The sequence below is a fragment of the Dreissena polymorpha genome, chromosome 12, assembly GCF_020536995.1.
Source record: "Dreissena polymorpha isolate Duluth1 chromosome 12, UMN_Dpol_1.0, whole genome shotgun sequence".
Classification (NCBI taxonomy): Eukaryota; Metazoa; Mollusca; class Bivalvia; order Myida; family Dreissenidae; genus Dreissena; species Dreissena polymorpha.
In genome coordinates, this window is record NC_068366.1 from 4,813,923 (window position 1) to 4,828,588 (window position 14,666).

General features: G+C 42.1%; 1 protein-coding gene across 3 annotated transcripts in view; it reads right to left on the reverse strand.

Annotated features, from left to right (window-relative positions):
- Nucleotides 1-14,666, reverse strand: part of LOC127852855 (acetyl-CoA carboxylase-like) — a 147,776-nt gene that overhangs the window by 44,827 nt on the left and 88,283 nt on the right. For all 3 annotated transcript variants that reach the window (XM_052386865.1, XM_052386864.1, XM_052386863.1), the window contains 3 exons: nt 10,324-10,380; nt 10,117-10,158; nt 359-496 (listed from right to left, as the gene is read on the reverse strand). In XM_052386865.1, coding sequence (XP_052242825.1) covers nt 359-496; nt 10,117-10,158; nt 10,324-10,380 — 237 coding nt within the window. The remainder of the gene's footprint in view (nt 1-358; nt 497-10,116; nt 10,159-10,323; nt 10,381-14,666) is intronic.

Here is a 14,666-nt window from a genome sequence, read left to right on the forward strand (position 1 = left end):
ACATATGAACAAACGGCATAAATTATTTCACACAATTAATAAATTATTTTGTTTAACAAAGCTATGAGGATGCATCAATTATAGTTCAAACTTCACGATCTATTGAGCCTTGTCCTGGAAAAACATGTGTGTAAAGCATCATCCAAGATTAGCCTGTGCAGTCTTCACAGGCTAGTCAGGGACAACACTTTCCATTTTGAGTGTATGTATTGTTTGAAGGAAGTTCCTTAGCAAAAATACAGTTAGGGGAAAGTTTCGTCCCTGATTAGAACTGCACAGGCTACTCTTGGACAACACTCTTAGCACATGTATTGGTCCCATTTCGCTAAAAAACCAGGCTTAATAAAGAGTGACCCACCTTTGCCCGCCCCAGGTACACATGCATCCTGAAGTTTGCAGTTGGGATTGTCTCAAGATCAAAGTTGCGCAATCGGTTGATCTCGAGTTGAAAGGCCAGTCCTGGCTCAAGATGGCGGTAGATACGATCCTCGTAAAACTGCAACAAGTCACAGCATGGGAGATTATCTCTGATCTATTATAAGCGGCCAGAGAGTGGGACATAGTTCTGGCTTAATCAGAAATGGAGTTGGATATATCTCTGTCTTAAATTGTCACAAAATAAGTGATATATCTTCCTTCTACTTGTGTATGAATGCTAGAGATCTCAGACTTCATAAAATGGGTGACACCACAGACTAAACTGAAAGTTGAAGATATCTCAGTCTTAACTGGTCAGAAAGTGGAAGATATATTACACTTCACTGGTCAGAAAGTGGAAGATATCTCAGACTTTACTGGTCATAGAGTGAAAGATATCTCAGACTTAACTGGTCAGAAAGTTAAAGATATCTCAGACTTAACTGGTCATAGAGTGAAAGATATCTCAGACTTAACTGGTCAGATAGTGTAAGATATCTCACACTTAACTGGTCGGACAGTGGAAGATATTAATTTATTAATAGTCTTAATTGGTCAGAGAGTTTAAGATATCTTTAGACTTAACTGATAAGGGCGTGGAAGATATCTCAGACTTAATTGGTCAGAGAGTTTAAGATATCTTTAGACTTAACTGATAAGAGAGTGGAAGATATCTCAGACTTAATTGGTCAGAGAGTGGAATATATCTCAGACTTCACTGGTCAGAGAGTGGAAGATATCTAGGACTTTACTGGTAAGAGAATGGGAGATATCTCAGACTTAACTGATCAGATAGTCGAAGATATCTCAGACTTAACTGATAAAAGAATTGGACATATCTAAGACTTGACTGGTCAGACAGAGGAAGATATCTCAGACTTAACTAGTCCTATAGTGGGAGATATCTCAGACTTACCTGGTCATTGAGCAAGAGATATCTCAGGCTTAACCGTAAGAAAGTGGGAGATATCTCTCACTTAACTGGTCATAGAATGTGTGATATCTATGATTTAACCAATCAGACAGTTACTTATGTCTGAATTAACCTGTCTAATGGTGAGACTTACCTCTGACTTCACCGATCAGAGAGTGGGAGATATCTTGAACTTTAAAGGTAAAAGAGATATATATTGTTCTTTTTCTATAGAAATATTTAACAGTATTATGCTAGAATATGAGATATATTTCCATGACTGTATTGTCCAGACTAGGCCAACAGCATTTACAGTATACAAGATTTTACAAGAAATGTTCAACAACCAATTTATCAAGTCTTACCTTTCAAATGCATAACAATTACATGTTAGCTTTCTGAGATTTGCTTTTAAACCTTTATATAACTTATTTCCGGATTTAAGTCATTACCACTATTACATTGTAGCTTTATGAGATAAGTCATTTAAACTATAACATCCAAGCTTTATGACATTGGCCATTTAAATTATAACACATTAGCTTTATAATATTGGCCATCATGATTAGCAATCTTAACTTTTACATCATAGCTTTCTTAAATTGGCAAATATAACTATTACATCCTAGCTTAAAAGACTGGACATTAAAACTATTACATCCTAGCTTAAAAGATTGGACATTAAAACTATTACATCATAGCTTTGAAAGATTGGACATTAAAACTATTACATCCTAGCTTTGAAAGATTGGACATTAAAACTATTACATCCTAGCTTTGAAAGATTGGACATTAAAACTATTACATCCTAGCTTTGAAAGATTGGACATTAAAACAAATTTTTTAAATAAAATTCATTTTAATTATTAAATACTTACCTGTTATCGTATGCTTATACTTTCCAAGGGGAAATAACTCATCCGGAATTTTAACTGGGAATCCGCCACCTCAATACCGTAATACAGGCCAGGTTAAACATAGTGCAATGCAACATGGCCAAAAATCGGTAACCAACCCTCAATATTCTTTCAATATATATACAAAAATATTAATCGAATAGCGGGGTGGGAGGTGGGACTTACCGATAACAGGTAAGTATTTAATAATTAAAATGAATTTTATTTAAAAAATTTGTTTTAATGTCATAAATACTGACCTGTTATCGTATGCTGATTTTGCAGCTGCGGTGGGAAGGTTCGTATATATTTTCCCAACACAGTAGAACCCATAAACAGGGTTATCAGCTAATGATATCAAGTAATCTTTGTTAAAACGGTATTAATTATGACTTCTCGGACAGAGTAATATGTCTATGTCGTAAAGAAGACACTACCGTTAGTGAAACCACAACAAGCCCAAATGTATACAAATTGTATTGTTGGCACTTCAGAAAACGAAGATAAAAAGATGACAAGGTGGTCGGATTCCTCCAGTAAACAGCTTAGAGCACGTCAAAAAGTGGGGTGTGATTAATATATGCCCACAAAACAGACAGAGCTCTTAATTCATGCGGTCAGATCCTAAACAGGAATGAATCCTTAGATAGGATAAGATTAACTTTCCTTAGTCGAGGTCTAACCCCGAGAAATAGAAGCCGCAGACACATCTCCCCCCCCCTTTTTTGGGGAAATGAAGAGTGTCTTTGAGAACCTCGAATGGACTTCTGACTAACACTGCTGAGATAGAACTTCAAAGCCCTGATTGCCCAAAGAAGTTTATCCTCATCTTCATGACTACCAGTTTAAGAAAACTTGGAAACTTGAAGGTAGAAGCCATATAGAGGACTTGATATTAAGCAAGGAATCCTGGCTGACACAACAAAGTGAAAACGACAATAGATCCAACTGGAATTGGTCGGATTCAACAGAAAAAGCATGAATTTCACTTCTCCGTATGGTAAAAGCCATAATAAGAAGGAAAACCGTCTTAAAATTATATTGGAACTGTTAATAAGCCTGATGAAAAAGGTTCATAGGGAGCTCATTAAGCATCCCAACATGTTACACAAGTCAAAACCGCTTAAGAAGGTAAAGGAACGAAAAACATAGTGTTGACGTTCCATAGTTTGGATCAGTTCCAAAATAGGTAAGACAGCACAGAGTTGCGATGACTTACACAAAACAAGGTATACGAAAGCATAATCTCTATCCTTTGATGAAGAAAAGAACAAATTTCTTATCATCAAGAAAAAGATGAGAAAAACCTCTATGTATCTAGCAGAGTGATTAAGGTAATAACTATGCTCTCAATTACCCAGTAAAAATGAATTTCCATAGAACCTTTATACAGTTCTGATGGAATTATCCTTGCACAAGTAACAAGGATTGAAACTCTAACAGAAAAACGTTCTTCTGTAGAGATAACTAAAAGTTATTGATGGCCAGACATGAAGTGGCACATGTTTGGATCAGTAAAAATATGTCTCAGTGAGATATGATATTTGACCTGTGAAGAAGTTTCCTGAAAATAATTGTACAGGAGACTTAAAAGGTCGTAGAACCATAATCCCATGGTTCATTAAGTATATTTCATGAAATTATGGCAAAAACTCAGTTATTGCAAAAACTCACCAAGAAGGCAAGATATTCCAGTTTATGTCAATGGACGAATGTATAACAATCGCACACCCTGCTGGATCGATTTCTGTGAACTGCATTGTTGACGTTGTTCAGCATACCGGTATACACTGCGATATACGATCGCATAACGCTAATAACTAGCGTTTGATGATAAACAACATTCTTTGATATACTATGTACACCATGCAACTCGTCTGCAACTTCACTGCCGCGCATGCGCAATTACATTATTGAACCCAACGGAAAAATAATTCGAAAGAAAGAACTGCAGGACAAAAGGTCCAACAGGGCGTTGAGACAAACTGGTATGAGAAAGACGATAGAGAAAATTTGTTGTTCTTGTAAAGAACGAATAAGTTCCTGATTTCCAGTTACAAGGAGTGATAATATGATCACCTCCGTGTCTGTAAGTAAACCACGACCGATGTGTGATAGTTGAAACCATCACAAAGGAATCGTGAAAATGTGTTTTAAATGAAAAACAGCTAAAAAGAATTTTCGCTTTTCAAGATGTAGATGTGCAGGTGATATTCGTTAGGATACCACATAATTGAGAAAATCAAGATACGTTGTTCTATGTGATCGTCCATAACCTTATCTGCTCACATCTGTATAAGATGTAAGGAAGGTTGTGGTAGAATAAACTATATTCTTGCCAAGATAATCTTCTAGTCTAGACACCACTGAATAGTGGTAAATAATGACAAAAAGATGGAAATCTGTGTCATTAAATAATCCGGAGATTAATACAATTATCTTAAAAATAAAGCTGAAATGGACGTAAGAAAAGACGTCTCAGCAGAAGGACCGGTGACCGGACCGGTAAATACCGACCGGTGACCGGAACCATTTGTCAAGGATGGGTGGGCAAAGAAACCACGGCAAGCCGAACTTTCCCACTCCAAACACACTTGAAAATTGGTAGAATAGGACAGTGTTTAACACTTATAAGTTTATGACCTATCTACAGAATATAGCCTCTTCTTGAACCAATAACAGGCGCCTTTAAAATCCTGGATAATACAGGTCGCGAAGTCATCGATTTGCGAAGTACGGAAATATGATTGCTTGAAAATATGCACTGCCGTAGGAGCAATAGAAAAGCAGAAGTCGATACAAATGTCGTCTTGCTAATCCTGCTAGCGTCATTAATGTGTCCCAACTGTTCCGTGACACTGACTGCAAAGTCTGTAGCCGACAGGTAAAGGCGGTTAAAACAATTCATCCTTCGGGTCTCGAACATAAATTAATAGAGGTCAAATAGTAATGTTCGACCTAAATGCTAGTCTCCGAGCCCACTTCAGCCGATCTATCTGCAAGACCAGTAGTCTGAATGTAGCCGGTTGAGATAGAAGTACAAATAACAGATATAGCATGATTTGGTAACCGTCGCCAGTAGAACATCAGTATTGAAAAACACAAAAAGTCATGTAGATTGTTGAATCCATAAAATATAGTATTCAATACAATCATAGCCAGGGGTATACAACTATGTAATGTAGACGATACCCGTGATACTAAAAATTGACCGATGAAAACACAGTGGAATACCGGTAATTGGTAAGTGGTGACCGAACCGGACCGGTCAATGACCGGTAACTGTAGCCCGGTGAACGGACCAGTCATAATATGACCGGTGACGTTACCAGTTAAAGACCGAAAAATGGTGGAATCCATATGGTATGTTATCAATGTCAAGCACTGCTCGGAAAAGAAGATCATGCCAAAAAATCCAATCCGATGGCGATGAGACATCACTTATTCTGACCGGTGATCAGTGATCGGTGATATGACCGATGAATGGTGACCGATGTCCGGTGATCGGGACCGGTATAATATAACTGCGTCAGAATGGAAATATCTGGTGCAGAAGAATGACCATCCACGAAGTCATCTGATAATGTTAACCCGAAAAACAACGGTAGATTATCAGTATGAATAGGCATACTTGTCCTTGTAGTCGTAGTGGAGAAAAGAACAGCTTATCCCGAAGCCTGAATGTTAAACGAACTAGTGTTCGTATACAACTACGGCTCGGTGACTGCAACATGTGTGGATGCCATAAGAAGAACCATCACACGTGGAATGGAGACATGCTATTCCTAAAGGAATAAAATGGAGAACGTCGATATGACCAGTAGGTTCATTAACGCCTACGTGAGAAGTGGCGACATCCATATAACTTCGATGCCGAAATATTGTTCGGCTACGCTGGAAATATTGTCTTCTACAATATTGTCTCCGTGAGCATTGACATGATCGCTTACGAGCGTATCAACGCCGAGAACTGCTCAATGAAGGAGAGGTATGTTCGATAACTATCCAGTGGTGCTCAATGCAGTCCGCTGATGTCTACGTGAAGGTTGACGACGTCCTCATTTCCTGCGATGTCGAGATCTGGATCGGCCGAGATGTGGATCGGCTGCGATGAGACCGAGATCTTCTAGAATAACGTCTCCGTGAGTGACGACGTGATCGCTTACGAGAGCCGCGACGATGAGAACTGCTCGACGAAGAAGAGCGTGTTCGATGTCTAATCCTTGATGAAGACGATGTATTCAACGAAGAATAGGAGAATAATTCAATGAAGAAGACCGAGTTCTTCTTCTTGACCGGTGACTGGTGTTATCGGTGGCAGGCCTAACTGATGACTGTTGACCGGTGACCGGAGCGGTGATCAATGACCGGACCGGTGACCGGACCGGACCGTTGACATGACCGGACCGGTGACATGACCGGACCGGTGACATGACCGGTGACCGGACCGGTGACATGACCGGTGACCGGACCGGTGACATGACCGGTGACCGGACCGGTGACATGACCGGTGACCGGACCGGACCGGTGATCAATGACCGGACCGGTGACCGGACCGGACCGGTGACCGGCCCGGTGACCGGACCGGTGACATGACCGGTGATCAATGACCGGACCGGTGACCGGACCGGACACATGACCGGTGACCGGACCGGTGACATGACCGGTGACCGGACCGGACCGGTGATCAATGACCGGACCGGTGACATGACCGGTGACCGGACCGGACCGGTGATCAATGACCGGACCGGACCGGTGACATGACCGGTGACCGGACCGGCCGGTCAGACGTCGATCAATGGTCCGTGATCAACGTCCCCGGTGACGTACCGGTCATATCATGACCAGTGTTGTCACCGGATAATGACCGTATGGCGGATGCCAAATGGTCCGGCATTGGTCGATGTCCTTGACCAATGCCATCGGGCAAAGACCGGCTGACGGGTGTCGCCATATGGTCTGATGTTGACCGACTGTCTAAGAGACTTAGCATAGTACGGTCGCGATCGTGCCCGATACCCGGTGACTGATACTGCAACTATCATCCATGATCTGCGAAGTCACCGGGTATTTATCCACTCTTGTTTCTGCGACCATCATGTAGTCGAATATATGAAAAACAAGAGCAAAGCATATTCAACCATAAACTGGTCACAGACCAGATTATCATACGGCACATAAAATCATTATTTGACCATAATGAAAATTATAATAATACTGCCGTAGATCATAAATTAAACAAAAGTTTAATTCAAAACAGATGAAAAATAAAATGACGATCAATTAGATTGTCATACGGAACGTTAAAATCATTATTGCACACAATGGCAAATGATAAACAATCTGTCAATAGAAGAACACGCTTTGCACGATCTCGTAACACATTAGAAGAACATGCTTTGCACGTTCTAGGAATGTATTAGAAGAGCACGTTTTGCACGTGGTCGTTCGCGCCTGAAAACACCCAGCATGGTAGAAATAAACCATTGTTCGATAAAAACAAGCATGGCTTACCTTTTACAAATGAAACAAAATCCATTAAATCCACACAAATTAATCCGAATGAGAAATAAAAAGATAAATAACACAATTTATCTATTCAAAACCCCAATCAACCAAGTGAAAAACAATATTTTAATTCAGAGCCGTATAAGACACGTATACACCTGGTTGATCTGGAAAGAATATTGAGGGTTGGTTACCGATTTTTGGCTAGGTTGCATTGCACTATGTTTAACCTGGCCTGTATTACGGTATTGAGGTGGCGGATTCCCAGTTAAAATTCCGGATGAGTTATTTCCCCTTGGAAAGTATAAGCATACGATAACAGGTCAGTATTTATGACATTAAAACTATTACATCTTAGCTTTGAAAGATTTGACATTAAAACTATTACATCCTAGCTTTGAAAGATTGGACATTAAAACTATTACATAATAGCTTTGAAAGATTGGACATTAAAACTATTACATCATAGCTTTGAAAGATTGTACATTAAAACTATTACATCCTAGGTTTGAAAGATTGGACATTAAAACTATTACATTCTAGCTTTCTAAGATTGGCCATTTGAACTGTCACATCATAGCTATTTAGTCCTAGATTTCAGGACTTGGCTAAATTAAAGTCCAAGCTTTATGAGCATGGCTTCAGTCAACCACATTTTGTCTTCATTTTTATCTATTGATGTTAAGTATTAATACAGGTTACTTGCTCCGGGATGCAACAATATGGTTGGACAAACTTTGGCATGTTTTGTAATGCAGAAAGGTGACACATTTTTAAAATGTGTATGAGCTGTTAGAGGAAAGCATAAGTGAAAACAACTGGTGTTAACAGGGGTGTCAATTGTCCCAAATTTGAAATCCGGAAAATTAAGCCGTAAGATAAAGGGAAGAGAGGGCCCAACCCCCCGATCCCTAGCTTATTGTTCTTTTTTTTAATAGTCTTTCTAGGTGCAATTTCTGGTGAGTACAATAAGAAATATTATAAACCAAACCATCCATAACACCGCATGTGTATTTGTCATTCTAAACAAATGATATTAAGAACTTCGAAATTAAATTAAAATCGACAAACCAGCGTATCCGAAAACGACTGTCCGAAAACATGTCGCGATACATCATTTGCAAATGAAATAAAATATGCACATCGTTTGACTGCAGAAAATGAAAACCAGTAGCCAGTAACCTAGCAAATACGCAGTCAATATATAATTTGATTAACATATTGTTTTAAAATATGATATTGCAGTGCTTTACTTAGCCAGTTACTGCCCATGTCAGTGCCAGCCGCTTGCCAATCAGAAATCAATAAATAAAATCGGTACCAAGCGCAAATGTCCGGAATGCCGACGATGCTATAACAATATTCGTTCTGAAATGATCCCGCACTAAAAGAATTTTGTCCCTACCCCCACCCGCCTTAAACAAACTCATCGGATTTACATTCACCTCAAAATCAACCCTGGCCGGCTCAAATCCGGATTTCTGGAATAATCCGGAAAATTGACACCCCTGTGTTAACCTTGACAGTGAAACAAATGTCAGTTATAGTGGATACACATCTTCTGATTAAATGGTTGTGTTAGGCCTGTGGTAGGGTTTTATAATGGGCAAGTACAGCTACTTTTTTGGGATGAATAAAGATTCAACTAAGTGATCTACAGGTTTTAAAATCTGTGTTGTAAGTTGCAGGACATAATTCTCAAATACACGGATAACATGGGTGTGAGGTACTAGCAGGTACAACTTGAACTACGGCAAGAAAATGTTGCTTTTTTCATTTTGTGAAACTGGCCAAATGTTTTGGAATAACAGAACAAAAAAATGCAACACAAATTATATTAATTAATTGTTAATAAAATAATACAAAACATTGGTAAAATGTTTATTGATTGATGACTAATTGATTATAGATATTAAAAGACAATATTCAAATGAAGGTTTAAAAAAACAAATAGATCATGCCAATTTTTGTGCAGAATTATACTCAAATGTTAGCAAAAAAATCTGTTCATATGTTTTTCTTGGCCCCAAAATTACCCCTTCCTTACAGGGTTCAAACATATTTAAAACATCTGTAGCATAATACAATCATTCATCTTCTTAACCCACTAAAATTCAACTATTACCTCAGTTAATTTCTGCAAAAGTAATAAATAATCAAATTAATTTTAACAAGATAGAATAACCATTCTTGGCTAAAACTGGTATCAATATTTAATATGTACAGTTGTTTTCATAGGGAATATAACATATTTTGTCAAAGACTGCTTGAGGCTCACAAAAATCATACCCTTCAAAATTAAATATTAAAAAGCCTATAACAACATCAAACTATGTTATTTCATTCTATTCAACTCACTATGTAAAATATAAAAGAACTAACCTCAAACTTTGCTCTGAACGTGAAATATTTGGGTAACAGTTTCTGAAAAAAATAAATTAAAAAAATATATATAATCATGATATATGTACAATATTAGAAACACACAGTATTAAGTAAAGTAATAAAAAACATAACCATATCAAAAACAATTCTCTTTGAATATTCATAGAATTTACAGCAACGTCTAATAAAAATGCCCATGTTTACCTTTCTAAGAACAACAAACGTAATTCTTCGTATGCCACGCTCTGCCATAGTATAGTTCTGAAAGAATTAATTACTTAATTTAAATTAAAATAGTCAAAAATACTCTTAATAACAAAATATAGAAATTAATGCTCACATGACTTGATAGCGTGTCGGCCAAATACGATCCATAAAACAACGACTCATGTCATGCAAAAATAGGTCTTATGCAATGTGCCGACAGTGTATTTTCAGAGCAGCACACACATTAAGTGCAGTCTGGTCTTGAGCTACTCTGTCTGCTATAGTCACCCTAGCCATCATGGTGTCTGCTATAGTCCCCCTAGCCATCATGGTGTCTGCTATAGTCCCCCTAGCCACCATGGTGTCTGCTATAGTCCCCCTAACCATCATGATGTCATTGGCTGACATGGTAGCTACCCTGTCTGCTATAGTCCCCCTAGCCATCATGGTGTCATTGGCTGACATGGTAGCTACCCTGTCTGCTATAGTCCCCCTAGCCATAATTATGTCATTTGCCGATATGGTAGCTACCCTGCCTGCTATAGTCGACCGAGCCATCATGGTGTCATTGGCTGACATGGTAGCTACCCTGTCTGCTATAGTCCCCCTAGCCATCATGGTGTCATTGGCTGACATGGTAGCTACCCTGTCTGCTATAGTCCCCCTAGCCATCATTATGTCATTGGCCGACATGGTAGCTACCCTGTCTGCTATAGTCGCCCTAGCCATCATGGTGTCATTGGCTGACATGGTAGCTACCCTGTCTGCTATAATCCCCCTAGCCATCATGGTGTCATTGGCTGACATGGTAGCTACCCTGTCTGCTATAGTTCCCCTAGCCATCATGGTGTCATTGTCCGACATGGTAGCTACCCTGTCTGCTATAGTCCCCCTAGCCATCATGGTGTCATTGGCTGACATGGTAGCTACCCTGTCTGCTATAGTCCCCATAGCTATCATGGTGTCATTGGCCGACATGGTAGCTACCCTGTCTGCTATAGTCCCCCTAGCCATCATGGTGTCATTGGCCGACATGGAAGCTACCCTGTCTGCTATAGTCCACCTAGCCATCATGGTGTCATTGGCTGACATGGTAGCTACTCTGTCTGCTATAGTCCCCCTAGCCATCATGGTGTCATTGGCCGACATGGTAGCTACACTGTCTGCTATAGTCCCCCTAGCCATCATGGTGTCATTGGCTGACATGGTATCTTCCCTGTCTGCTATAGTCCCCTTAGCCATCATGGTGTCATTGGCTGACATGGTAGCTACCCTGTCTGCTATAGTCCCCCTAGCAATCATGATGTCATTGGCTGACATGGTAGCTACCCTGTCTGCTATAGTCCCCCTAGCCATCATGGTGTCATTGGCCGACATGGTAGCTACCCTGTCTGCTATAGTCCCCCTAGCCATCATGGTGTCATTGGCTGACATGGTAGCTACCCTGTCTGCTATAGTCCCCCTAGCCATCATGGTGTCATTGGCTGACATGGTAGCTACCCTGTCTGCTATAGTCCCCCTAGCCATCATGGTGTCATTGGCCGACATGGTAGCTACACTGTCTGCTATAGTCCCCCTAGCCATCATGGTGTCTGCTATAGTCCCCCTAGCCATCATGGTGTCATTGGCCGACATGGTAGCTACCCTGTCTGCTATAGTCCCCCTAGCCATCATGGTGTCTGCTATAGTCACCCTAGCCATCATGGTGTCATTGGCTGACATGGTAGCTACCCTGTCTGCTATAGTCCCCCTAGCCATCATGGAGTCATTGGCCGACATGGTAGCTACACTGTCTGCTATAGTCCCCCTAGCCATCATGGTGTCTGCTATAGTCCCCCTGGCCATCATGGTGTCATTGGCCGACATGGTAGATACCCTGTCTGCTATAGTCCCCCTAGCCATCATGGTGTCTGCTATAGTCCCCCTAGCCATCATGGTGTCATTGGCCGACATGGTAGCTACCCTGTCTGGTATAGTCAAACTAGCCATCACAGTGTCATTGGCTGACATGGTAGCTACCCTGTCTGCTATAGTCCCCCTAGCCATCATGGTGTCATTGGCCGACATGGTAGCTACCCTGTCTGCTATAGTCCCCCTAGCCATCATGGTGTCATTGGCTGACATGGTAGCTACCCTGTCTGCTATAGTCCCCCTAGCCATCATGGTGTCATTGGCCGACATGGTAGCTACCCTGTCTGCTATAGTCCCTCTAGCCATCATGGTGTCATTGGCTGACATGGTAGCTACCCTGTCTGCTATAGTCCCCCTAGCCATCATTATGTCATTGGCTGACATGGTAGCTACCCTGTCTGCTATAGTCCCCCTAGCCATGATGGTGTCATTGGCTGACATGGTAGCTACCCTGTCTGCTATAGTCCCCCTAGCCATCATGGTGTCATTGGCCGACATGGTAGATACCCTGCCTGCTATAGTCACCCTAGCCATCATGGTGTCATTGGCTGACATGGTAGCTACCCTGTCTGCTATAGTCCCTTTTGCCATCATGGTGTCATTGGCCGACATGGTAGCTACCCTGTCTGCTATAGTCCCCCTAGCCATCATGGTGTCATTGGCTGACATGGTAGCTACCCTGTCTGCTATAGTCCCCCTAGCCATCATGGTGTCATTGGCCGACATGGTAGCTACCCTGTCTGCTATAGTCCCACTAGCCATCATGGTGTCTGCTATAGTCCCCCTAGCCATCATGGTGTCATTGGCCGACATGGTAGCTACCCTGTCTGCTATAGTCCCCCTAGCCATCATGGTGTCATTGGCCGACATGGTAGCTATCCTGTCTGCTATAGTCCCCCTAGCCATCATGGTGTCATTGGCCGACATGGTAGCTACCCTGTCTGCTATAGTCCCCCTTGCCATCATGGTGTCATTGGCTAACATGGTAGCTACCTTGTCTGCTATAGTCCCCCTAGCCATCATGGTGTCATTGGCCGGCATGGTAGCTATCCTGTCTGTATAGTCCCCCTAGCCATCATGGTGTCTGCTATAGTCCCCCTAGCCATCATGGTGTCATTGGCCGAAATGGTAGCTACCCTGTCTGCTATAGTCCCCCTAGCCATCATTGTGTCATTGGCCGACATGGTAGCTACCCTGTCTGCTATAGTCCCCCTAGCCATCATGGTGTCATTGGCTGACATGGTAGCTACCCTGTCTGCTTTAGTCCCCCTAGCTATCATGGTGTCATTGGCCGACATGGAAGCTACCCTGTCTGCTATAGTCCCCCTAGCCATCATGGTGTCATTGGCCGACATGGTAGCTACCCTGTCTGCTATAGTCCCCCATGCCATCATGGTGTCATTGGACGACATGGTAGCTACACTGTCTGCTATAGTCCCCCTAGCCATCATGGTGTCTGCTATAGTCCCCTAGCCATCATGGTGTCATTGGCTGACATGGTAGATACCCTGTCTGCTATAGTCCCCCTAGCAATCATGGTGTCATTGGCTGACATGGTAGTTACCCTGTCTGCTATAGTCCCCCTAGTCATCATGGTGTCATTGGCCGACATGGTAGCTACCCTGTCTGCTATAGTCCCCCTAGCCATCATGGTGTCTGCTATAGTCCCCCCTTGCCATCATGGTGGCATTGGCCGACATTGTAGCTACCCTGTCTGCTATAGTCCCCCTAGCCATCATGGTGTCATTGGCTGACATGGTAGCTACCCTGTCTGCTATAGCCCCCCTAGCCATCATGGTGTCATTGGCCGACATGGTAGCTACCCTGTCTGCTATAGTCCCCCTAGCCATCATGGTGTCATTGGCTGACATGGTAGCTACCCTGTCTGCTATGGTCCCCCTAGCCATCATGGTGTCATTGGCCGACATGGTAGCTACCCTGTCTGCTATAGTCCCCCTAGCCATCATGGTGTCATTGGCCGACATGGTAGCTACCCTGTCTGCTATAGTCCCCCTAGCCATCATGGTGTCATTGGCTGACATGGTAGCTACCCTGTCTGCTATAGTCCCCCTAGCCATCATGGTGTCATTGGCTGACATGGTAGATACCCTGTCTGCTATAGTCCCCCTAGCCATCATGGTGTCTGCTATAGTCACCCTAGCCATCATGGTGTCATTGGCTGACATGGTAGCTACCCTGTCTGCTATAGTCCCCCTAGCAATCATGGTGTCATTGGCAGACATGGTAGCTACCCTGTCTGCTATAGTCCCCCTAGCAATCATGGTGTCATTGGCTGACATGGTAGCTACCCTGTCTGCTATAGTCCCCCTAGCCATCACGGTGTCATTGGCTGACATGGTAGCTACCCTGTCTGCTATAGTCCCCCTAGCCATCATGGTGTCATTGGCTGACATGGTAGCTATCCTGTC